This window comes from Falco biarmicus, chromosome 5 (assembly GCF_023638135.1).
Source record: "Falco biarmicus isolate bFalBia1 chromosome 5, bFalBia1.pri, whole genome shotgun sequence".
In the NCBI taxonomy this organism is placed as follows: Eukaryota; Metazoa; Chordata; class Aves; order Falconiformes; family Falconidae; genus Falco; species Falco biarmicus.
Window position 1 is genome coordinate 57966674 of NC_079292.1, and position 24571 is coordinate 57991244.

Consider the following 24571-nt stretch of genomic DNA (forward strand, 5'->3'; position numbering starts at 1 on the left):
TCATGCACAAAACCCCATGAGCTTTCTGCAGCGGCCTCTAAGGCAGCGTATGAGAACTATACTGGAGGCAAGGAAGCCACACACACCGCACTTTCATGTGACTGAGGTTATTCAGCATTTGTGCCTAAGAACTCAGTCCAGGATGGGAAGCAGAATCTAAGAACACAAAGCACCAGTGACACATGGGATAACAGTGTCCACTTCCCCACCATTTACCTTTTTCAGAAGAAAATGGGAGGTGCAAAAGGACCCCATTCCTTGCTACAAGCACATGTGTCACCCAGTTCTCTCCAGAGGAAGATGCTCTAGCAGAAATTGCGTAGCTGCTGTCAGTATCAAGATCATACCCTCCTCAACACACTCTGAAGAACTTGTCTGTGTATACACACATGTATATGCATGCTCTAAGAAATAATGGCAAGATACATCAGGCTGGTGCCATTAGCTTTAGCAGCTGGTGGCCATCAGCATTGCTCTGATGTTCCTCTGTGAAGCCTCAGGCACTGGTTTACTCTTTCCCCTCCCATTTCTGGCATAAGGAATCCACATACTCGCCCATTGCTGGGCTGCCAGTTTTCTCGTGTGGTGTTTGGTCACACAGGCCTTTTCTTCCTTTGTCATTTCCTTGCCAAAACACATGTGGCATGGGAGGAGCCCTGGCTGACAGAGGCAGAATGGCCATCATCTCCTACAGACACCCCAGGACAGAGGCTAGCATGCTGCCTAGGCTCACTCTCCTCAGAGGATTCACTCAAGGGTTTGCTACCAGTATTCCTCAACCCTAGCTATGCAAACCTTTTCTTTTCTTCCCCTGCTGAAGGCATCCATGCTAAAATACATATACTGAGGTCCCAAGAAGAAAGGCAATTAAACTGCTGATGACTGCAGTAGCCTCTGCCACTCCCACCCCAAAGAAGGCCACACACATACAGCAAGGGCATTAGGGCATGTCATACTCCTCTGAGCTATTGTAATTAAGATCAGCATATTCAGCAGACAATGGAATGAACCATTCCTGCTCTGGCTGGCTGTGTTACCACATAAATAGCTCCTAGCTATTCCATCTCCCAAGCACCAGTGAATTCCAGTATTCTTTACGCACCAGGAATCATCTCCCCTCTTTCCAGCTGGTACTGGCATTAGCACACTTGCTGTTATGCTTCAAATAAGTCACAAATGTTCTTTTCTTAACAAAACTTCATAAAGATTTATTACCAAATTTTATCTGGCACAGGTACCAAACAAAAAGTACCCCTGCATTCAGGTGTGGCACTAGAGAAGAAACACACAGGACAAGATGATACCATGTCTCCGTAGAAGAAAGGATTTGCTACACAGCAGAAATGCCAGGGCACTGATGCTGAGTGGAAGCAGAGCTCTTCCAAATTTCATAAACTGCCCTGACGATGTGGATGTGCCTGTTGTGCTCCACCCGAGAGCCTCTCCTTTGATAAAGCCAAGTATCAGCTCTGGAAGGGGAGGCCCAAGGGCAGCAGGGTTATGCCAAATAGAGAATGTGAGCCCCAGCACAAATTTTTAGACTCTCTGGCACCCACTTAGCTGGAGATCACTGCAGAAATAAATTGATCGCATCCAGTCACCCTGACCAGTGCTTAGGAGACAAGAGAAAGCCTGTATTGGGCTCACTGCTGGTCAGAGAACCAAGTAAACAAGGCCCTTGCCCGCAATGAAGAGGCCCCAAAGAGCAGCAGGCCAGACATGGAGCGCCGTCCCAGCTGCTGGTCTGAGCACCAGTTTCTCTGTTAATCTTGGTCGCGGCCCATTTTGCCTGTCAGCCTTCGTCGTTGAGTCTTAGTGGTTCGCCCCGTGCTGGATTTCTGGACTTTCTTGCGTGGGCCTTGCCCACGTTGAGATCTCTTTCCTTTTGTCTTTTTCCGGCTGTGCATATGCAGTGTGGCAGTAAGAGAAGAGATTCTGTGCAGGGCAGGAAGAGAGACATGTTTGGGGACCAAAGTGTGCAGGAGCAAGGTGACACCACAATGGCAGAGTGCCCTGTGTGGTCCAGCAGGAACGAACACCAGCCACAGCAAGCCCCAGAGGATGCTTCCTGTGCTAGGCATCATCTTAACAGGGCAGGAAACCTGCAAATCTATATGCAGTAACAACCAAAATGAATTTTCTGAGCAGTGGGCTGCCCGACTGCCACAGAGTTAAGTAATTATCTGCGTTCCCAAAGCAGTCATAAATCCTGATTGCTCAAAAATGTGGAGAATGCCAAAGCTTTAAGCTTCAGGGTCTTTTGACCTTCAACCCCAGAGGCAAATTCTGCACCCTGGAATATCTGCTGAGAAGGACTAGGTAAACAGTTCGGGACAAAGCCTGCCCTGCACCTCATCGTCCTCCTCTTGCTACTGCTGTCAGCAGGGATCGGTGCGATGGGAATGGAGCACCCAGGGTAGGCCTGTGCTCTGCCAGTGCCCTCTGCTGGCTCCTGCCCACGGGCACCCAAGCAGCACAGCATCCCCCCCCTGCAACCACATCGCTGATCTGGGAAGGAAAAATCCTCCTCATCAGCTTGCAGAGCCTAGCAGCAAAGAGCTGAATGAATTTATACATACTTTTCAGACAGGAAGGGGTTTCTGGCCTTCTTGGGCATTGTTCTTACAGGTTTGTTCACCACCTCTTCCCCTTTCTTTTCTTCTGATCCATCATTTTCTCTCTTAAGAAGGAAGCAAAAGAGAAAAAATCCCTATAGACACATTAAACCAGTCAGTTTTGTGATTCCAGTGTTTCTGCTGCCTTCTTGGTTTCATCCTGTTTTGTGAACCATCTAGTCATGGATTAAGTATTTTTAATTCTCCATATCCCTTGCCATCCAGATCTCAAAGTTTCTTATTGCAGCCCCTCAGAAAGGGACAACCAGTGAGAACCCTACGGTAATCCATGCTAAGATCCAAAAACTTCAGCATAATCTTAATGGCGATGCAATTGAAATATAAACTATGAACTGAAGGTTTCAGTTTTTTTCTAAAGTTACTATCAAAACCTCTTTAAGTGGATTTTCAGATTAGAAGATGACCTTTCAAATGTAAAGGGTTAACACAGACACTTCCCCAAACAGCTCAAATCCAGCCAGAAGTCACGAAGATCAAAAAGATCAAGTCATCTGGTACCCGAAAGCCTCTACAAAACCGATGTGATAGCTCAATTACAATGTGTTTTGAGAATACAAGCAAGCATAGCCAGAACTGACTGGTTTCCTTATTTGTGGTCCAAGCACAGGATCACAGAGAGAGGAATCCCTCCTCACGCTAATAGTAATTCTTCCCGGACAGGACACAGGAAAGAGGTTGAGAATAGCCCACGCAGCAAAGTCTGAAATCTTGCTGCTTGTGTTGTATCAGCTTTTAATACTACATTCTTGCCATTCAGCCCTGTGACACCTTTCGCTTACACAAGGTCAGTTGGGACTAGCGAAGGATTCCAGGGACCTTTGGAGTGAGTTGTTCACATAGGACATTTCTTCCTCTTTAGAGGCCCAACGTAAGTTGTGAAAGAATTTGAAAGTTAAGAGTTTCTCTTTTCATCCCTGCTCCCAGCCAGGTGCAAGTCTTTGGGCATATTCAGAGAGTACCAGCCCTACCTAGCCAGCCCCAAGAATGTTTATGGCTGACAATCAGAGAGGCAAGAGGCTTTACCACAGGGGTGGTCAGTCCCAGCTGGCGTGCCCCTGAGAGGTCCAGGTCACTGATGGTGGTCACTGTCACAATGTGGTTTGGGTGGTCAATGTTCACAGATTCTGTCCGTGATGTCACCAAGTGCTCCAGTTCATCAGCCTCATCTGGGGAGAGAAGAAATCTTGCACTGCAAAGCACCCAACTTTTCACAAGACACACTTGCTTGTTCCTGTGGTGCCATACTGAGGGGGGACCCCGGCCTCTGCACGCAGGGTTAACGCATGGAGGGGCTTGAACACCGGCACTACAAGCATGAAGGGCAAGCTCCTTCTCCCAGCAGAGCGGGGCCTGGTCACACCACAGATATGTCCTCCTGCTTGTTCCTTTTGGTAGCACCCAGCTGACCCGTCTCACCAGGGCCCAGAGGGCTGTAGGGGTCACCGCTCGGATCGCTTCCCAGCGGCACACGGCAGGAGCGAGGAGCTGACGGCGCCCGGCGTGCCAGCCCCCCTGCCCCAGCTCCTGCCCGCAGCCCACGAGGGGGCTGGGCCCCGGGCGCCCACCTCCCGCTGCCGCCCCGCACCACGTACCGAGCGCCTCCTCCCTCTCGCTCAGCATCTTCAGGTACTCCTGGTGCCGCTGGGGGACGGAAACAGGTCACCGCACGCCCCTCCGCTCCAGCCGCCTCCCTTCCTCCCGCAGCGGGGATAGGGAAGCCCGAAGATCGCCCCCTGCCCCGCGGCCCGGACCCCCGGCCTGCCCCGCTCCCAGCCCGCCACGGCGGGGGAGGGAGCCTTCCCCCGCGGCGGGGTAGGGGGTGTTTGTGGGGTACCTCCTCCTTCATCTTCCTCTGCTCCTCCTTCAGCTTCCGCTTGATCTCCTCCAGCGCCGCCTTCCTCCGCTCCACCTTCCGCTTGTGGAAGCCGGTCAGGTACTCCCTACCGCCGGCAACGCGGAAACCCCCCCCCGCTTTTAGCGACTCCCTCACCGGGGGCCGCCGCCGCCTCCTCCCGCCCGGAGCCCGCCCGGCCTCACCTCCGCCTCTCCTCGTCGAAAGTGACCACCAGCCGCGCCTCGCGGCCCCCCGGCCCCTTCTTCTTGCGGCCCATGGCTCCCCGCCGCCGCCGCTGCCCGCCCCTTCCGCCGCCGGGCCGGCAGGGGCGGGCCCTGCCCCGCCCGCCATCTTGTGCCGGCCGCGCCTCGCCGGGCGGAGGGGGCGGGGCTGGCCTCCCCGGGAGGTGCCACCGGGGGTCCCCGCCGGCTGAGCCGCCGGCGGGCTGGGCGGCCCCGGGGCGGGGCGCGGGGCGTCCCCCGGCGCCACCCGCTGCGGGGCGGCTCGGAGGCATGGCGGCGCGGCGCAGAGCGGGGTCGGCAGCGGGTCCTCTTGTGCCGCCGGTGCGTGGGACCTGTGTGCGTCCCCTCTCCTGCTCCTCTGGCTCTTTCTTCCCCCGGTCCGCGGTGGCAGAGGGAAGCCGCCGTCACGGACCTTGCAGGCGTTCCCAGCCCCGGCATCGGGACTGGGGTGGACAGGGGGTTTCTTCAGGCTTGGGTGCCTCCAGCTCTTGCTCCCCTTCAGCTCCCTGCCAGCAAAAGGCTTAGGTGCTGCCTGTGTGGACAATGTAGACGGCCTAGCCCGATCTCTCACCTTGAGACTCATTTTGCCAGTCCTCTTGAGTATTTTACATTTGCATCTCCTCCAGATGTTTAACATCCTCATTTCCTCAAGAAAAGCCCGAGAGCTGATTTCAAGCTATTGTCATTGCTTGGTGTTGGTGGCACTAGTGCCAGGGAAGGCAATTGCGGGCACGGGGCTTGGCTTTTGACACTGAGTCTGCATGATGAGAGAGGTGCAGCTGTGGTGGCTGTAGTGAAGGAGAGAGGTGCTAGCACGAGCTGTTGGGGGCATCAGGACTGCCATGTTCTTGGCTGCTGGCTTGAGTGATTTTGGCTGAACTCTTGAACATTTGTTGCCCTCCGGTCCTCACCTCAAAAATGGGTGAAACGCTTGTGTGGTGGCCAGCTGACTTTGGTGGAAGCTCTTGAAGCACTGCCGGGGCAGCCAGAGCCAACCCCCCAGCCCACAGAGCATGACACAGAGTCCTGACACATCCTGGTGGCCGCTCATCAAGGGCCGACTCGCCTTTATCAGCTCACTTGCTGCTTGCGCTCTTTTCCTGGCCTGTCCTTTCACCAGCAGAAATGCGGAAAAACCAGTTCTGTGGTTAATTGCTGTACTTCCCTCCACGCCCATGGGGCAGGTCTCCTCCTCCTCCTCACCCTCACTCAGTCTGGGTGCACTTCAGCCTCCAGCCTCTGCCCCTGCCTGCACTCAGCCGGCTCAGGTGTGCCATCAGGCCTCTGCACTCCTTCCATTAACCTTACGGCTTCTCCTGCCGTCTCCTTTTCCCTCCATCTGCCAGAACTTCTGTCTCTCTGGTGGCTTCTTCTCCCTTGGGCAACCCAGTGGGTTGGCTTGTGGGTGCAGAAGGAGCAGGCAGCTGCCCTCCTGGCCCTGCCCTGCCTGGAGGGATAGCATTCGGGCATGATGGCCGGAGGCAATGAGCGGAGTGTGAAGACCCTGAAGGAGGTGTGGAGAAGAGCGGAAAACTCGCTGTGTGCAGACTGTGGGAAACCAGGTGAGTCCTCAAAGGCTGCTGGAGAAACAGTTGGAAGCAGGGAGCTGGGGTTGGTCTCTAGCAGCTACTTGGTGCCAGCTATCTGGACTACACAGGAGTCTGGGGTGGAGAGGAAGGAGAAGCATTGCTCTGGATATTCGCTTCCTCTCCCTGGAGGTCAGTTGGCAAGGGAGGAGGAAGGAGATGCTGCCACGGTGCTGGTGGGAAGGACGGGGACATAAGTGGTAGTGCCGGATGAGCAGGGGCTGTGTAGCTGCTATACTGTGGGTTGTAGTTGTGTCAGATCTTGTATACAAAGCAAGGTCATGCCCAGTCAGGACCTGACAGGAAAACTGGTGAAATTCTAACTGCTCCAGAAAGAAGGCATGATTCAGGAGGACATTGTCTCCTCTGTGACTCAGCTCTGAACTGACAACCTGCCACAGGCGCCTCAGAGATTTCTTTTCCTGAAGGACTTCCCCTCTTGAAAGGGTACCTAGTTTGAGGTCCTACAAGCATTGCTAAAAACACCCATTATACTCCTCTCAAAAGGGGCACATGGGGTGTACCACCCCAGCCAAATTAAGACTGGGCTAATTAGTACCATTTTGCCTTCTTAAATTCTCCCAAGAAGGTTTTGGATTCAAGGCTGCTTTTCACTTTCTGAGCTAAATACTGTTGGGGGTTTGCTATGTTCCACTAAACAGCTCCTGGAGTTTTTTCCCAGAGATGGTTTCATTTTCAAGGTGGGTAACCCTTTACACAAAGGGAGTTCATAGAGCACACTGGATTTTTTCAGGGTTCAGGTCAATAGAGATTCAGATGAAGTGGTTGAAGCAAAGGGAATGAGGGACTAATAACTATGCCTTGTCCTGACTGGCATCTGTACCTTGGGTATTAATCAGCTCAGATTCAGATGGTCACCCAGCTCTCTGTTTCTCTGGACTACATTCTCAGTTGAGGCATATCTCCCAGGGGAATTTACCACTTCCAGTCATACCCTTTTTTATACCCTCAGATCCTGACTGGGCATCCTCTACTCTGGGTGTCTTTATATGCCTCAGCTGTTCAGGGATTCACCGCAACATCCCGAGCATCAGCAAGGTGAAATCCCTGAAGATGGACCACTGGGATGATGCTCAGGTGCAGGTGAGATCTTTATCCCCGCTGGTATGTTAGGTGGGCTGGGTCTAGGCCGTACACTAACTGTCCTGGGAAAATCAGCCCTTTGGCCTCACAGAATTGGAGATTCAATCTGATTTAATCTGTCCCTTTGCTACTCATGCTCTGAATATGCAAGTGGGGATAACTCCCCATAACCGCATTGGGAGAGGGAGGATGCCCTTGTCTTACGTGTCTCTGTGTCCTATTACCTTATGGAAAATGCAGAGCTCTTGCAATGTATCTTGCCGAGGCTCAGGGCCTTTGTTGCTCCAGATCATTAATTTCCCACTTGCCAGCACCATCCAGCCTCAATGTCTCCTCTTGGTTTCAGCGATCCAAGGGGAAAATCTTGGGCAATTCCATGCTCTGAGAAGAGTTTGCAGATGTAATGTGATCTCTTGAGAAAAATGGCATTTAGAGGAACTTGATTTCTCCCCATTATATATACCTCAACCCATTAATCTTCAGGGGACTGAAAAAATTTTCCAGACATCCAAAGAAGAAAATCTGTATCTTGCTGCTCTTTGGAGAGGAGCGAAGAGGTTTGGAATGTCATCCCAGACAGCATTGCAGAGCTCTGGTCTCCCCAGAGATGGGAGCAAATCCACTGAATGTGCATGCACCTAGCCCCATGGAAGTGACATTTGTGGCATTATGTTGATTCATGTGCAATCAGTGTCACTTCTGAGAGCAGACAAGACATTTGAGACCCACCTTTCTGTAGCCAGACTTTGCTGGGATGTTGCAATAGAGGGGAAAGAATGCTCCATTAGAGCTCAATGTGCATCTAGCCCTGTGGTGAGTCCAACATGAGTCTGCATCAAAGGGAAGGCGCTAACTCTCTGTCTAACTCTGCAGTTTCTGGCCAAGCATGGGAATGCTGTTACTAAAGCCACATATGAAGCTCACATCCCTATTTACTATTACCAGCCAACCTACAATGACTGCCAGTAAGTTGCTGCGTACAGAAGAAAAGCGGGAGGGGCAGGTCTGGGTTCCTCTAGTTCGTTTCTGAGCTACCTGTCACCTCTCTCCCTAGAGTGCTGAGAGAACAATGGATACGGGCCAAATATGAACGCAAAGAGTTCACCGAGCCAGGAAAACAGCTGCCATATTCTGATGGTAAGAGCAGAGCACAGCATCAAAATATCCTGCCTGTTGCCTTTGCTGGAAGCTTTTGAGCACCGCGAAGAGAAAGCTTACAGTGTCAGTGTTGCAGATTCCGCAAGTACTCCTGAGAACCCAGCTGGTACTTACACAGCAGTGTCTCAGAGGAGGTTAAATACTGGGCAGCGTAGGTTGGCAGTGCCATGGCTTGCTTCTAAGCCTGGTATTACCAGCTGACATTTTTTGAAGGCTTTTGCTGTCCTGGCAGAGCCAGACCTCTGCAGTAAGGAATTTCTGTCCTGCTGTATGCCACCCTCTTCAACCATGGCAGCCGTCTTTGAAATGTCACTGCCAGTACTGTGACACAAGGTGCAGGAGCCCTAGGGCCTGTAGAGTTAAGTAGGAAGAGTTCTGGTCCCATGCCATGGTCTGTGTGGGCCAGAACTCTGGTATTCACTGGAGAGGTGGCTCTTACGCTGTCAGAGGCAGTACTGGGAGCCAGACTAGGAGGTGGGAAGCATCTGAGAATGTCTTTTGGTGACTTTTTCTGGGCTGCAGACCCCGGAACACCACCAACTTCAGTTGTAAGCCAGAGGTGGGAGATCTCCTTCTCAAGTGTTTGTTCTCAGCAGTAGTCCATCATGTGCTTTGTCCCAGAGGTATGGCTGGGACCCCAGTCTGCATGCAGCTCTCTGATGCCCACCGTGCTCATGGGGGAATGCTCTTAAAAGTGGCCTTTCTGCTCCTAGGGGTGAAAGAAGGCATCCTCTGGAAGCGAGGTCGAGACAACGGGCAGTTTCTACCCCGCAAGTTCCTCTTGTCTGAGAGAGAGGGATGTCTAAAGTATTTCACCAAGCAGGATGTGAGTATGGTGGTCAACTCCCACCTCAGTCTGTACTCCACCCAGGGCAGTGGGGTCACAGAGCTGTTTCTATCTCCTACGCATGTTTCTGAGGTTGCCTTGTTCATCCCAGGTCAGGGATGATAACAGGAACATGTCACTGAGGATAGGGGTCCTCTTCCTACTGTCAGGATGATGTTTCCCCACATCCTCCCTTTGTGCTTCCCTACACTCTTCCCTCACTGCTGATAAAAGGACTGATCTTTCACTTCACCCCTATCCATTTGCCTGGCTGTTGAATCCTGTACCATTCCTGGAACCAGCCTCACTCCACTGTGAGCCAAGTTAGCAAAAACCTGCTGTTTGGCTTGTTTTGAGGAGGGCTGGTTTTTTACTCATTCATCTCCCTGAAATGAATGGGCAAGTGCTAACATACTGTCACAAGGGAGGGAATGGCCTGGGGTAGGGATGAGCAGGAGATGCCATCCAGAGGGACCTGGAAAAGCTCAAGAAGTGGGCCCATGTGAACCTAATGAGGTTCAACAAGGCCAAGTGCAAGGTCCTGCACGTGGGTTGGGGCAACCCCTTATATCAGTACTGGCTGGGGGATGAATGGATTGAGAGCAGCCCTGCAGAGAAGGACTTGGGGGTACTGGTCAGTGAAAAGCTGGACATGAGCTGGTGGTGTGTGCTTGCAGCCCAGAAAGCCAACTGTATCCTGGACTGCATCCAAAGAATTGTGTCCAGCAGGTCAAGGGAGATGATTCTTCTCCTCTACTTCACTCTCATGAGACCCCACCTGGAGTACTGCTTCCAGCTCTGGAGTCCTCAGCACAGAAAAGATGTGGACTTTTTAGCATGGGTCCGGAGGAGGGCCACAGAAATCATCAGAGGGATGGAGCACCTCTCCTATGAATAAAGGCTGAGAGAGCTGGGGTTGTTCAGCCTGGAGAAGAGAAGGCTCTGGGGACACCTTATTGCAGCCTTTCAGTACCTGAAGGGGGCTTATGAGAAAGATGGGAACAAACTGTTTAGCAGGGTCTGTTGCAATAGGGACAAGGGGTAATCTTTTAGACTAAAAGAGGGTAGATTCAGACTAGATATAAGGAAGACATTTTTTACAAGGAGGGTGGTGAAACACCGGAAGAGGTTGCCCAGAGAGGTGGTGGATGGCCCATCCCTGGAAACATTCAAGGCCGGAGTCCTGAGCACCCTGATCTAGTTGAAGGTGTCCCTGCTTATGGGGCGTTGGACTAGATGACCTTAAAAGGTCCCTTCCAAGCCAAACTATTCTATGATTCTAGGAGTGGGTTCTTTCCTTTTGAGGTGAGGTAGCCTTTAGACTGTCTCAACTGTAAAGTTAGATGCTGCATTCTCAGTGTTTCATTGGCAGTTCCAGAGTTGGCACAGCTCAAACCTAAATTGGAGGGGCTGGGCCACTGTTGGGGCTCGAACATGCCACACAGTGAAAGGGGTGTGTGCTACAACAGTTTTGTTGGGAAGGGGCAGTTAAATACCTTTTATGACCCTCTGATCCTGCCTTACCCCACTAAGTCAGTAGCTCCGGTCTCTTTCCCACTACAATTGCTCATGCATGATTAATGTCATTCTGTTTTCAGGCCAAAGAACCCAAAATCAATGTTAAAATAGATGTCATCAATGCTATGTTCCAGCCAGTTAAGATTGGGAACCCCAATGGCCTGCAGATCACCTATATCAAAGACAACAAGACCCGGAATATATTTGTCTACCATGAAAGTGGAAAGGTATCTGGTTTTAGCATCAATTACTGCAAAGCAGTTGATGTCATTTGAGAGGCTGCTAATATTAAATAGTCTGAAGCCATGGGTAGGACGGGGTGTATGTGTGTGTGTGAGTTGCTGTAGGTAACACGGTGGGTGTTCTGCCTCTGTGTTTGTGTGTCTGTGAGAGAGTTTTGCTTCAGGGAGCAGGGCAGGAGCTCTGGCGGAGTTGGTTTGTGTGGGAGGAGCTGCTGTAGATGTGCAGATGTGCTGCTTGTGCATGCGGGGAATGGGGCAGCTGGGCTGGCTCTGTGTGTGTGTGTGAGGGAGATGCTGTAGGTGCTGGGGAGGGAGAGCTGGCCGTGTTTGTAGTTAACATAGGATTGGGTGCAGCTGGGTGAATTTAGATGGCTAACTGTTGCTCTGGCTAAGCTTCCTGTCGTGTCCTTTTCCATTCTCAGGAGATAGTGGACTGGTTCAATGCTATTCGCTCTGTGCAGTTTCATTATCTGAAGGTAGCATTTCCCATTGCCAGTGATAATGAGGTAAGGCAGCACTAGAGCACCGTGCTGAGTGTCCCATTTGTACTCGATTATGTGATAAAAGAGCCCATTAGTTACTATTAGAACCCCAGGTACAGAAGTGGAAATTGCAGTGTTCAGTTAGAGGGATGAGAAAGTGTGTGTAAAAGGGCCTGTGGTGGCCAGAGAACAACTGCTTTCTGCTGTTCCTGAGCAGAAGTGACTCCTGGCTAGGCAGTTCTGCAAACACAAATTTAAAAGGCGACTGAATTTTGGAGAATAGAAAAAAGGGTGGGGAGCAAAAATGAATAGCAAAGAAAGGTGGGTAAGTGAATGTTACTCTTGTCTTTTTGTCAGATTAAAAATCGGCTGACGAGAAACTTCCTGAAGGAGGGATACATGGAGAAAACTGGTCCCAAGGTGAGCCGCTGCGGGAGCAAAAAAATCTAACAGGGACCTGTCAGAGAGCCACTGACCTTCCCTACTTCAATGTTTTTCTCCTGCTGTTTCCCCATTCCCCTCTGACTCTAGACACCCGTGGGAACAGTGTGTGTGCACCAAGGGAGGGGAGAATAAAAGGAAGGGGAAGGACACATTTGAAAGTAGATGAAGCCAGATTCCATGCTTTCTCCCAGAACAACAGATCTCTGCATGTGTCTGTGTGTGCGTGACCTTACAGGTATTTAGTGTCTAGATTTATCCTGTCTCAACTCTGGGGTCCTTCGCAGAAGTCCAAGAGTTGGGGACCGCAGCTGGGAATTAAAAACTCCGTACTGATCCGCACTCTCAGCTCAGAAAGGGCGAGGAGGAGGTTGCTGTTAAAGGCAGGAGCTTGGCTCAGGGGGTTGGAATGGATTTCGGGTGTCCATTTGCCCTTCTCACAGCAGAGGGCGCTGTCCCCTTACGTATGTCACCTCTTCCTTCCACAGCAGAGAGAGGCTTTTAAGAAGCGCTGGTTCACGCTGGATCACCGCAGGCTCATGTACTTCAAGGACCCTTTGGTGAGGGGGAGATCTGACCTCTGGCAGCTGCTGGCAGCTGTGCTGAGGGCAGGGTCAAAGTGCGACCAGAGACTGCTCTGCTGTAAGGGAGGCTTGCAAGTTCACCAGTTGCTCTGAATAGACGTTAGGTCTTCGCCTTTCCATCCCACTTAGTTCATCGCAAGCTTTCTGTGTTTGTTTCGCTGCCTGCAAACAGAGGGAACGGGCAGGGGAGCAGTGTAAAGGCAGCGAGGGGGAGGAGAATGACATGGGGAATGACATGGATAGACAGGGCAGCAGTTCCTCTCAAATATCTTGAGTTCTATCTCCTGAAACTTCCTTTCTGTTGCTGCCTTTGAGCATATCCTCCCTGCTCTTCTCAATCCCCTGACCACCTATAAATCTTTTTGCTGCTACATCCCTAGTCCTCACCCACTCTTGGGTCCTTAGATGCACCGCTGTTATTCCCCGGTTCTTTTGGGATTCCATAAAACCCTCTCTTTCCCTTCTGATCTGCAGGATGCATTTGCTAAGGGTGAGGTATTTGTGGGCAGCAGAGAGAATGGATATAGTGTCCAGAAGGGATTGCCCCTGGGGACACAGGGCAACTTCTCTTGGCACTATGGCCTCACCATTGTCACCCCTGACCGGGAATACCTCTTCACTTGTGAGACAGAGACTGACCAGCTGGACTGGATCGCAGCCTTCACTAGCATCGTCAGCCAGGCCATGACACCACAGGAATATGCAAGTAAGTGCCTGGATGCTGTTTCCTTTCCCTCCTGCCACTCTGGTTCAGGTTATTGCCCTAATGCATCACCTTTTTCCTTCACTACAGTTGAAGCCTACTTCAAGTTTAAATCCTAGGAAGCCATGCAGGACCCTTGTATGACTCGACTCTACCTGGTCCTGTTGAGTGGGCTGTCAGAAGAGAAGAGGAGATCGACATCAGAGAAACACAGTGTGCTTGAAGCACCCTTTGAAGCACTTTTTTTCCCCATAGACAGTCCACTTTGTTTCGAGGGCCCAATTAAGCTACTTCCTTTCAAGTGCAAGACTTCGTGAGTCTGAACCCTCAGTGCAACCTGTCACTGTTAAATTGCTGTGATCTGACTGGATGGTGGCAGGCCTTGCTTGTCAGTCGGGCCTTGAAAACTTGGCACTTGCTATGTTGGATGTGGGACCTAGCATCGCTCCTGCATGAAACTGCAGACACCTGCCTTACACAAGAAAACAGCTGCCTGGCTGGAGTTACACCCCAGCAGGTTGCAGGAGCTGTTGAACTAGGAGAGCCTGTTCCTTTACGAGGAATGGCTTCTCTGCTGGTGACAGGGATGTGAAATATCTAGATATTTGATCAGTTAGATCTGCAGTTGAGAAAGGTCACTTAGAAGATGTAATCTAACAGCCAATGTGAGGCTTGTTTCCTCTTGCCATGTATGGCCTTGAAAGCTTCTTCAGACTGCATTTGTGGGGAGACCTTCCTCCAATTGCTGCAAAGAAGATTAAGAGCACTGTTCAGAAACAATGTATCGTTATACACCTGTGTTGTGGATAATGTATGTGCATGCGCCCACGTTAACAAAAAGTGATGGGAGGTGGAATACTGCCTTAGGAAAGATACTGTGAGGGATATTCATGCCATGGAAGTTCAGCTGTCAAATTTGAGTCGCTTGTCAAACCAATGGAGAGAGGTTAGGTCCTGCAGAGAGCAGCTTATGGCATGTCTGTTACCAACTTGAGACTCTCTGTTGTCTTTACTAAGGCCTAGAGGTTGATGTCTGAAGATAGTAATACATGGATCTCTGCTCCCTCATTCTCTGTGTGTCAAAGGCCTGGCACTTTCATTCTGCCCTATACCTTACATATGCTTATGTTTTATATCACATATACATATAATTTTTTTGCAGTCATATAACAGGGAAGTCTGTATGTTCATGTCCTATTAACAGTTAGCCCTAACCACTAAATCAACCCATGATTCATATCTTGAAGATCATCTCAAAGCTCTCCTGGGAGAGCTGTGTTTCACATGCTGGAAGGACTAGCTGAGTTCTGCTGATGACTGTAGTTTCTGATGTGACTGCAGTTTTATGCAGGCAGTGTGAGAATAGACATCTCATGTGTTAAGGGTAGCTAACTGGAATCAATGAGGCAACCAGTATTTTAATTAGCTCCTAAAATATGAATTTAAAAAATCCCATTGTAATTTATTTTAACTTCCTAAATGAACTGAGCTACTGCTAAGGTTTGAGGTCTTTTCTTGGAAAAAAGCACAGACAATCACAGCAAGAGCCATGGCTATTCATTGCATTTCCTGGGGCATGTGGACTGCAAATCTTCCCATCAGAGCCGAATGGGCAAAGTCATGGTCTCCCTCTGGTTCTCTGGGGACCCCTCTCTGTGCTGAGGCTGCCACAACCTGTTGGGAGCATTGACTGCTGGATGAGAAGCAGCATCACTCATCCTGCTGTGGTGACACAATGGAGCTTTCCACACAAAACTATTTTCACTGCAGTTTGCTGATCTCTCCCAGTTTGGAGCATGACTGTCCTAAAAACCAAAGGCCGTTGCAAAACCTGTGTTCCAAAACAAAGTGCCTTTCAGTTCTGGTAACATGAAACAGGGCAGTCCATTAAAAAAAAAGCACAAGCCCCATCTAAACAACCTGCGCATTTGGTTCTCTGTGAAGAGTAGAGCGTGACCCAGACATACCAAGAGCTGATACAGATAACCCAAAGGCAGGCCTCTGAAGTTAGCTCCGTCAAAGCCGTACGTGCCGTATGCCCACTCCTGTGGCATGGTCATGGTGAAGCTGCTGCTGTTACATGCAGTGCATTGCTCGGGAAGGTGCTTGGATTCTACTGCAGTAAGGGCAGTACTAATGGGGAGCTTCTTTCTGTTTGCTGCTGAGTTATCACTGCTGAAGATGAGTGGAGGCGTTTGACTCAGCCACAACAAAGCTAATACACTTGATGACACAAAAGAGTGTGGCTGGAGTGGCCTGAAAACACCCGTGAGCTAAAAGCAGAGCACATTTAGTAATGGTGCATCTGTCTTTGCACTGGAAATTCTGTCCCACCGTGTCTGTTCCCTGAGACGAATGGGGCTCGGATGCGGGCGCAGAAGCGTGGGGCATAGGTGTCACGCAGGGATGCCCCGCTGGAAGGCGATGGTGCCTCCCTAACGGGCTTCTGCTCCCTGCTCTGGGGTGAGGCAGCAGGTCCTGGGGCTTCGAGGGAAGGGAGGGGGAAAAGCTTAGAGGAGGAGGATGGTCTCTGGGGAGAGGGAAGAAAAAGTGGGTCTAAAATATGCAGCCCTTTGAATGTCTCAGAGCTTGCAGCTGACTGGGGTAGTAAGGGTGGGACAAGGCCAGGTCATAGAAAAAGTGAGATGTCCTACCATCTGGTGGGCTTGCTTGCAGATTGGGGGTTACTTTCCTTGTCTGCACCTCAAGGGGACCTGTTGTCCTTGGAAGGGAGTGGGGGCCAGGCCCTCTCAGCCTGGATTGGCTAAGGGCCAGGGACAGTACTGTGGCAGCTCCCTGCCTATTGCACTTTCAGAACTGGCCGTTGTTTCCCTTCTAAAGCTCCAGCATGATGCTTTTCCCCCCCTAGGAAGTCTTTTCTTTCAGTTATCTCCTTTCTCAAACAAGGACAACTGTGCAAGGGGAAATGGGGAAAAGAAAGGGAAATGAACTTACTTGCAGAAACAAACTTCACAACCCATGGAAGGTTATAAAGCAGGTATGTTTATTGCAGCGCTGGGGTGCAAGGGGGATTGCTTCTCCTAACTTGCACAGCATTTCAACCAGCAGCTGGATATTTATTATACAAAGTCATGTGTGTACATAAGATTCCTGAGAAAAGTTTGGGTTATTCAAAACAGTTCAGAGAATTCATTATACTTTTCACCTTTGATATGGAATACTGCAAAACTGATTTATTATTGGGTAATTACTTAGTTCCTGCTTATCTTTGCAAACATTAGCAGTTTGCTGTTTAGTTTCTGTATCTACTAAAGCTCTTTGTTCTATCTACATACACATTATCTATTATCTAACTTTTGTTCAAGTGTAAAACATCTTCTAGCTAAAGATTAGCCCTTCCTTATTGCCCACTTTAAACATGCCAAGCTAATACTTGCCCACTGGGCTGGTTGTGATCTATATCAGAACAAGAAGGAAGAAGGAGCAGGGGGAAGGTGCAGAAGACATGGGAGAAGAAAGAGTGTGTCTGCAAGAAAGAGGAGGGTGCCAGCAGGATTCCTCATCTAGTGGCTAAAAAGCCCAGTATAAACTGGGACTGCGTTCACACTGGAGTGTGAAGCTGTGAGTCAGACACATTCCTCTGTGCAGTGGGCAAGGCAGCTCTCCAGGGGTTGGTTTAGGGGGGCAGAGCCCACCTCGCCAGAGTCTGTCTGAGTTGAGAGGACACAGACTTAGGAAGAGAAATCCACTTGTCCACTGAGTCTATTGGTTTCCATGAGCCCAGCAAATGCTGTAGAAGCAACAAATGAGCAGCTGGTGAAGAGCAGAGACTTTTCCTTCTGGCTGACAGAGGTTATTTTGCACCTATTGGTCTTGAAAGGGAGGACAGTGTCCATTTCTCAGCCCTTTGATGGTTAAGGGAAACCACCGGACAGAGCTTGTGATGGACAAGATCAGCAAAATGGACTGGGCGGCTGGAGGTGAGGAATAGACTTCTCTGGAGTACCCTATGTCTGATGAACTCTTGCGATTCTTCCCTTCCCTCAGCTGCTTTCCTGTTAAGGCTAGACGTGTCCCATACAGCGAGGGGGTTAAGGCAGGGGGAAGGAACCGGGTCTCTGACAGCCTGACTTGCCCTTGCTCATCCTACCCAAAGATGTCTTACAACTCTTCCTTCATCAGTGCAAGGCCTGAAGAGGATCCCAAGGGTGGCAGCTTCTTGGAGGAAAGCAGCGGTGAGGGTGATGACAGTAGTGTCCTGGGAGGGGACAGCTCAATCACAGGGCCACTGGGTGCAGTGCTGCTGGTCATGTGCCTCACTGGGATGGTAGGGAACATCTACACAGTGGCGGTGGCCTTCGGCAGGGTGGCAGGTCACTCAGTGGGCTCCTTGGGAGTCTACGTGATCAACCTTGCCCTGGCTGACCTCCTGTACCTTTCCACCATCCCCTTTGTGGTCTGCACCTACTTTGCCCATGACTGGTTCTTTGGGGATGTGGGCTGCAGGCTTTTGCTCAGCCTGGACCTCCTCACCATGCATGCCAGCATCTTCCTACTGACCGCCATGAGCCTGGAGAGGTACTGGGCAGTGGCCAGGCCACTGCAGGCCAGACAGGCTAGCAACGCTTACCGCAAGCTGGTCAGCACGGTCCTCTGGCTCCTCTCGCTCCTGCTTACGTCCCCCATGATGGTGATGACCCAGCTGCGGGAGGGAGATGGCCCCCACAAGCGCATCTGCATTCCCACCTGGACACCAGCAGCCTTCCGGCTCTACCTGACGGTGCTCTTCACCACCAGCATCTTGGCACCTGGCATGGTGCTGGGCATTGTCTACACCCGCCTGGCCTGGGCATACTGGTCCTCTGCCTGGGGCCCAGGGCTGCCACTGGCTGGCCGGGCCTCTGCCCGGCAGCTCTTCTCCAGGATCTCTGCCATCGTGGTGGCCTACTGGGCCTGCTTTCTCCCCTTCTGGGCCTGGCAGCTGACCAGGCTGTACCGGGGTGAGAGGCTGGGCATTGGTCCCACCACCCAGGCCTACCTCAACTTTAGTGTCACCTGCCTGGCCTACGGCAACAGCTGTATCAACCCCTTCCTCTACACCCTGCTCGCCAGCAGCTACCGCCGCAGCCCTGGCCGCAGCGGGATGGGCACGGCACGGCCTCCAGTGCCCTCCTGGAAGGCTGCAGGGGGCCCAGTGGGAAGACACAGCATCCCCCCAGCTTTTGGGGAGTTGTTGGGGTCTGTGGGGGAAAGCAAGGGGTGAGCAGCACCCCAGGTTGAGAATATCTCCCAGCCTTTGGCTAGGGTCAATTCAAGAAATAAAAGTGCATCACCTTCCATGCTGGCATGCAATGTCTTCTGTTATTATTGTTGTGGTGCCTTCCCCTTCATGTCTTCTCCTTCGCAAGGCTGCTCACCCTGCTCAGCTGGGGACACACACGCTTGTCTCAGGTATCCTGACTCCATCCTTAGGTCCTTCAGCCCTTACACACCAGCCTCCACCTTGCACAAGGCCAAGGAGTGGGTGGAAGGGAGCAGTCAGCCTCAACACACCTAAATTATACAGCTGGGGAACCCTTGCCACCTCTCACCTCCTTGCTAGCGATGGGCCAAGCCGTAACAAAGTCAGGACAACAGTGAGTCACAGATTTCACAGGACCAGTGAGTCACTTCAAGAAGCAGCCACGCTAGCAGGAGACCTAACTAAGGATCAGCATCTTGTGGTAAAGCTCACACTCAGCTTTCTTCCCCCACCCTCCACAAAAGGAAATCTTTGAAAAGACTCCCAAGTGCAGTAAAGAGACACTGCGAGATTGCTCCAAAGTACAGACCACGGAGGTGAGCACATTTGCTCAGCTTTCAAGACCAGCCCAGCAGAGAAAGCTGCAAGGAGAGAGCCCCACTACATGTCTGTCATCACAGCTCATGGAGGGGGCCTTCACCAGCACCATGTCCCTGCTGCGGCTGAGGAAATCCCCATATGTCTAATGTACCAAATGTACCCCAGTTTGCCAAACTGTATCAGTGCTACTGCATAAACTGGGCTGGGTCTTTTGCCTTGAGGCCATCCAGCCTAGCATGGCTCAATTCTATACAGCTAAACTCTCTTCCCCAGAAAGGATGGTGTCATCCATATCACCCCAATCCCCAAGCTATGCTGTCCCCTGGTCATGCCTATGCACAGGGTGGCAACGTTAGATGCAGCATTTACTATTGTAGATGTAGTCCTGAAGAGCAGGATGTGATCATCCAGAGCAGACTGGCCTTAGGCAACAAGGAGATTCAAGAGGGATCCAGCTGCAGAGCCTGAAGTTGCTTGTACACCCCAAGTGTTCCTGCCTCCCAGATCAAAACCCCAGCTCAAGCCCGTGTTTCTAACTCATCTCTCTCTTCCTCCTTAGCTCCCGTTTCTAGCAGCCAAGCCTCCCTCCCTCTGCACAGGTACCTGAGACACAGGACCTGGCAGAGCCTCATGAATTATGGAGCAAGAGCAGCAGGTGCTGCTGCTGTAGGAGCAAGTTCCCATGCTCCAGTTACTCTGCAGCTGCTTAATGGGAGGAACTGGCCCAGCCAGGCCAACAGGGAGTCCTCATAGGACATCAAATTGTTTGTGCTTCATGTTGTTTGTGGCCAAATCTAGAAACGAGGACCCAAAGACTGGGTCCTTCCATCCCAGGCCTACCTAGTAACTGCTGTGCCCTGTGGAAAGAGCAGAACCCCACCTTTCCTATGCCCACCAGGCACAGCCTGTCCAACAGCAGTAATTGCTGCTTAAGCAGCATTAGACTGGGAGAGCCCCCAAGGCAGCTACTGGCTGGCACCTGGTGTAACAACCAACAGCCAAGTGAGAACTATGCTGCAACACACAACATGCCTCATCATCTCCAGACTCCTCAGAAGCTAGCCTCCATTTAGACGGAGGAGTGATCAGGCTCATTTGGGCTTCCTTAAGTACAAGGGTAACAAGAGCATAGTAGGCACATCTTTAGCATCCTGCACCCTAGCTAGGCATTGCTACCTGTCCCAGCTCTAGATAGATTAGGCAAGGCACATGGGACAGAACAAAGCCAGACGCCTCCAGGTTACTACCTTCATGTGCCACAGCCCAGGAGTACTCAAGCTTCTGCAGTTATTGGAAGAATGGATTTTGATGAGGAACCTACTGTATGCTCTGCCACACCTAGCAAGGTAACCTTTTCTACTGCTGTCCCCAGGCGGCAGCAGCAAAAAATCCAAAGGAGGCATAGGAGAGCTGTCATGAGTAGCACCGGCCTCTGCAGAGGCATGCAGGCCAAACCTAGCACACCTGAGGACTTTGCCCTCAATGCATGCCTCACTAGGTTCACCTAGCACAGCAACTCAATGTCCAAGGCCACCCAAGGATGCTTAGTTTAGGGAGAGATAGATTTAATCAACCCATTTTACTCAGGCAGTGTAAGGTATCAGTTTAGACCTCAAGGAAGTGTGACTTCAACACTTCCACTCTTCCCCTACCAGCCACATCTAGTCCCCATGTTTCCTCTCAAGACTCTCCTTGGGCTTTTTACCTTCTGCCTTCCCAAGCTTCTGATCCTCTCCATCCATGACTTTAAAGGCTAGCACAATCTCACCCACATATGGTACTCCAGGAAAGTTACCTGCCCTCCTCCCTCCAGCAAGGTGACCAGCCCACATGGAATTGCAGCATGAAAGAGATTAGATTGAGACTGGGTAGACCAAAACTTATTTATTGATTGATTTTTCTGTATCTTTGAGATGGATCTGTCAGAGGAAGTTATTCCCAGCTGATGGACTGGAGTGTGAAGTCCCCTTGTGCATCAAAGTAGTCAAAGACAGAGAGACCAAGCCGGTTAGGGAATGTGAACTGGTGGCCTGGCAGGTGGACCGTGACATCACTTTGGTTGACAGCAAAAGTGATCTGCAAGACAAATGGCAAAGTCAAAGTTCCTGCAAAGATACCCTCAAGCCTTTCTCCTCTACAGTATTACTGTGCCACCGTCTGCTGTGCTGGGTGAACACGCTCAGCAGCATAATCCACTCTTCAACAGCAGGAGTGTTATTTTGGTCTCCCAAGAGATGCCTATTCCATGCTCAGTTCAATAGTAACATCCCATTGAGCTAGATGGAGCTTGCACCCTCCATCACTGCTCAAGAGCCCCAGGTGGTAGCACTGGCCAAGCAGAAGCCAGCCACCTCCCATACAGACAGCCCTGAGAGCCTTTTCAGTTGGGTGTCCTGTGCCAAACACCCTCCCTTCACCAGGGCATCCCAGGCCTCACCTCTGCTGTACCCCCCTTCTGGAAAGGGAAGACAGTCTCCCTATGCTCTGCACCCCACTCTTCTGCCTTCTTTGAGTTGCACACGATGGTGTTCACATCACCATGAGCATCAAAACGGGGGTTGAAGTGAAGCCCAAGCTGGGAAGCATCCTTCCCCAGATTCATTACAAAGCTGCAGAGAAAGATGACATCAATACTGTTTTACTCAATAGTATCATAGCATTTGCTCAATACTATGAGCATATCTGGCTCTGTTACTTCAAGCCCAGCTGAGGATAACCAAAGCAAAACACTTTGCTAAACTGCACAGCTTTCCTAAAAAGGTGGTGCTGTGTCAGTAAGGGGTACTCTCCTCTGCTGGGGTACACAGGCCCCACAGTGCCATCCCTGGGAGAGACACCACTTAGTTTCTGCAAAGCTTTTAACAAGGGAAAGGTTCAACACTTAGAGCCCTGAACAGTGAGTTATCCTGCACCAAAACCAGCTCCCAAGCAGCCGGTTGCTTTCCACACATTTTCTTTCAGCCCCAGTTAGCTAGTGTTGCATGCTGCCTGACAGCCACTGCCTTCTCCCCACCCCGCAGGCAGCTGAAATAATTACCATTCATTAGCTATCCCAGAGCATCTGCAATGGCAGTGGGAGGAAGCAGCTTCCTAGCCATGTCTACCTGGCCTCCAGGCCTCTTACCCAAATGAGGGCAGGAGGCATATTATTGGGCAAGAGAAAGCCCAGGAGGCTTCACTCTGACACTATCAAGCTTCAAAGGCACTGGGAAAAGCTGGGACATGTTTCCTGGAACACCACTAGCACTGGTACAGCAGCTACAGGGCTCCACCTTACTCACCAAGGGGCCCCACCAGCCACAGACCTGCACAAGGGTTGGGGGTTGCTGCAGAGGCTTCCCTGGGGGTCCCAGCCACCCTGATCCCTGCACATTTAGGAGTGCCTTTCCACTGAAGTCCACTGGCCCACTCACCACCTTCCCTCCTTCCTTCCCCACTAGCATCTGAGCAGCATCTCCACTGAGTAAAAGCAAACTTCAATACCTGGAGACCCCCTGCTGCAAAATGCAGCCCTTCATTTGCACCATCGGCTGGAGCTATGGCTCAGAGCATTCATGGAGCCAGAGGACCCAAGACCTCCCAGCTACTTGGGCCATAATCTCCTGCCTAGTGAGGAAAGGCACTGTAATAGTATACCTACTCCTGGGCTATCTTCATGCAGGGGAGAGGATGTGACCATCTTAAACCAAGTCTTAGTATAGAGACAGCTTCCATTTCCTGCACTAGAGAGGATGTGGTCACTGCCAGTGCATGCAGCTGGGGCTTCACATCTGCTTTGGCTTAGCCCCTTGGCAGTAGAGTGTGTCTGCAACATGCATTAGGCAATGACTCACTGGGAAGCACTGCTAGTGTTAACCTCTTCCATAGCTGCTCCTCTCCTACTCAGGGGAAGGATTCCTTTTGTCCCCCACCAGCAGAAGACAACTCTGTGTGGTGCCTTGTCCGTGCAGCACAGCTTACCTCTTGGCACTTGGTGCAATCTTCCCCTTGACAGTGAGGCGCTGGCCAGGCTTCAGACCCAAGTTGGTGCATACTGGTCCCTGGGGAACATGGAGGCAGAGACATTAGCTCAGTACCTGCTGGCTCACCTGCTCTGACTTGGCAGCTCTCCCTGCTGCCTTGCAAGATAGTGCATGGCTTTGGACCGCTGGAGAGACAGGGAAGCTCCCTTCCCCTAGGGCATTGCACCAGGGACATCCCAGAGATGTTACTCCAATCACATGGGACATGTGCCCTATTTCCCAACCTTCCTCCTGCTTCTCTCATTAACATATCTCTATTTCACAGCAAAGCTTGGGTACCTACAAGCTCCCATCACACCCACCCTGTCCCAAACATGCCAGTGTGCCGTGTGGATCTCACATCATCCCACGCAAGTTGGCTGTACAGGGATGGAGCCTCCACTCCCTTTCCCTAGCTTAGATTTGAACTTCAAGCCTTGTTCAGGGCCAGAGGCTCAGACACTTTGGTCCCCAACCCCCAATGGCTTGGGGGTTTTTTTTTGTTGTTCATTTTTTGTAGGCTCAGCATTTGCAAGAACATTCTCCTGCCCCACGTACATGTATGTCTTTCCCCACCTTCTCTCTAGGAGAACTAAAACACTCTGGTAAACCAATATGTACTCATTTCCTACGACAGTAGAGGCAAGACCCCACAAGTACTAAGAATCTTTCCCCCTTCCCACTTTAATAGTTAAGCCTGCACTTGGGACACTCCCCAATTAGTCACCCTCGGTCTAATGAAAGATAAATTCATCAAAGAAGTGCAATCACTCTTCTGACACAAGCATCTCCCTGGCAGTCCTTGACACTCAAAGGACACTTCTGTATAGCACATTTCCTTACAAGAAAGGAAGGGAGAATGAATCAGTGACTCATGAAAACTTCAGCCAGGGAGCAAGCAGCAAGGCTGCCCAGAAGAGATGCTCAGAAAGCAATAAACGTTACTGCAGCTACCTCCCCAGAGCAGAGCTGCTGTAAAACAGGTTACCCCAGCTTGGGAGCCAGCCCAGCGAGGACCCCCCCAAAAGGGTTCCTGCAGGGAAGAAGAACACTCCTGCCAGAACAAGAAGCAGCAGCCACCCCCCTGTAATAGATACAGCTGGCATCCAGCTCTAGCAGACGGTCTGACACAGAGGCTGATGAGGAGGATAATGCAAACACCCTCACACCACACCAGCGTGCTCCCCCCAGTCCCACTCCACAAAGCATCACCTCCAGCAAAGCTGCCCCATCCCTTTCTCTACTCACGCAAGACATGGTGCTGCTCAGCAGGCAAATGCTCCTCTCCACCAAGGTGCACCGGTCCCAGGCAAGTAACTGCAGGAACCCCACCCTTGCCTTTAAATAGATGGGGAGCTGGGTTGTCCCAGCCCTTGGCCACCGCACCCGCCAATCAGGCTGGGGAGCGGGT

The 24571-nt window shown here is 51.3% G+C and overlaps 4 protein-coding genes across 5 annotated transcripts; 2 read left to right on the forward strand and 2 right to left on the reverse strand.

Moving 5' to 3' along the window:
- Positions 1 to 1192: 1192 nt before the first annotated feature.
- Positions 1193 to 5165, reverse strand: NOL12 (nucleolar protein 12). Of its 2 annotated transcripts, XM_056342073.1 has the most exons (6): positions 4674 to 4747; positions 4471 to 4576; positions 4229 to 4277; positions 3660 to 3802; positions 2580 to 2680; positions 1196 to 1935 (listed from the first exon to the last, which is right to left on the reverse strand). In XM_056342073.1, the coding sequence occupies exons 1-6, from the start codon at positions 4745 to 4747 to the stop codon at positions 1764 to 1766; spliced, it is 645 nt and encodes a 214-aa protein (XP_056198048.1). In that variant the 3' UTR covers positions 1196 to 1763. The 2 variants fall into 2 exon arrangements, with proteins under 2 accessions (XP_056198047.1, XP_056198048.1); XM_056342072.1 differs by lacking the exon at positions 4229 to 4277 and having other exon boundaries at positions 1193 to 1935; positions 4674 to 5165.
- A 109-nt stretch (positions 5166 to 5274) lies between these two features.
- Positions 5275 to 14150, forward strand: LOC130150802 (arf-GAP with dual PH domain-containing protein 1-like). Its single transcript, XM_056342070.1, has 11 exons — positions 5275 to 6274; positions 7272 to 7402; positions 8276 to 8367; positions 8457 to 8539; positions 9274 to 9386; positions 10985 to 11131; positions 11569 to 11652; positions 11986 to 12048; positions 12558 to 12629; positions 13128 to 13359; positions 13447 to 14150. Exons 1-11 carry the CDS (start codon positions 6181 to 6183, stop codon positions 13473 to 13475), a joined length of 1140 nt encoding a protein of 379 aa, XP_056198045.1. The 5' UTR covers positions 5275 to 6180; the 3' UTR covers positions 13476 to 14150.
- An 848-nt stretch (positions 14151 to 14998) lies between these two features.
- LOC130150800 (urotensin-2 receptor-like) lies at positions 14999 to 18580 on the forward strand. Its single transcript, XM_056342068.1, has one exon. It carries the CDS (start codon positions 17327 to 17329, stop codon positions 18578 to 18580), a length of 1254 nt encoding a protein of 417 aa, XP_056198043.1. The 5' UTR covers positions 14999 to 17326.
- A 2448-nt stretch (positions 18581 to 21028) lies between these two features.
- LGALS1 (galectin 1) lies at positions 21029 to 24554 on the reverse strand. The gene is made up of 4 exons (XM_056342077.1): positions 24409 to 24554; positions 23120 to 23199; positions 21597 to 21768; positions 21029 to 21235 (listed from the first exon to the last, which is right to left on the reverse strand). The coding sequence occupies exons 1-4, from the start codon at positions 24415 to 24417 to the stop codon at positions 21092 to 21094; spliced, it is 405 nt and encodes a 134-aa protein (XP_056198052.1). The 5' UTR covers positions 24418 to 24554; the 3' UTR covers positions 21029 to 21091.
- Between the last annotated feature and the right edge of the window lie 17 nt (positions 24555 to 24571).

Coding starts and splice junctions, on each gene's coding strand:
- NOL12 (XM_056342072.1), bottom strand. CDS start 5,150: ATGCCGGGGCTGGGAACGCCTGCAAGGTCCGTGACGGCGGCTTCCCTC. Junction 4,577..4,673: donor TTCGACGAGGAGAGGCGGAG/GTGAGGCCGGGC, acceptor TGCCGGCGGTAG/GGAGTACCTGACCGGCTTCC. Junction 3,803..4,470: donor AGAGGAAGATGAAGGAGGAG/GTACCCCACAAA, acceptor TTCTCTCCCCAG/ATGAGGCTGATGAACTGGAG.
- LGALS1 (XM_056342077.1), bottom strand. Junction 21,769..23,119: donor ATTGCACCAAGTGCCAAGAG/GTAAGCTGTGCT, acceptor CTTTCTCTGCAG/CTTTGTAATGAATCTGGGGA. Junction 21,236..21,596: donor AGAAGGGGGGTACAGCAGAG/GTGAGGCCTGGG, acceptor TTTGTCTTGCAG/ATCACTTTTGCTGTCAACCA.
- LOC130150802 (XM_056342070.1), top strand. CDS start 6,181: ATGATGGCCGGAGGCAATGAGCGGAGTGTGAAGACCCTGAAGGAGGTG. Junction 8,540..9,273: donor ACAGCTGCCATATTCTGATG/GTAAGAGCAGAG, acceptor TTCTGCTCCTAG/GGGTGAAAGAAGGCATCCTC. Junction 11,653..11,985: donor CCATTGCCAGTGATAATGAG/GTAAGGCAGCAC, acceptor TCTTTTTGTCAG/ATTAAAAATCGGCTGACGAG.
- LOC130150800 (XM_056342068.1), top strand. CDS start 17,327: ATGTCTGATGAACTCTTGCGATTCTTCCCTTCCCTCAGCTGCTTTCCT.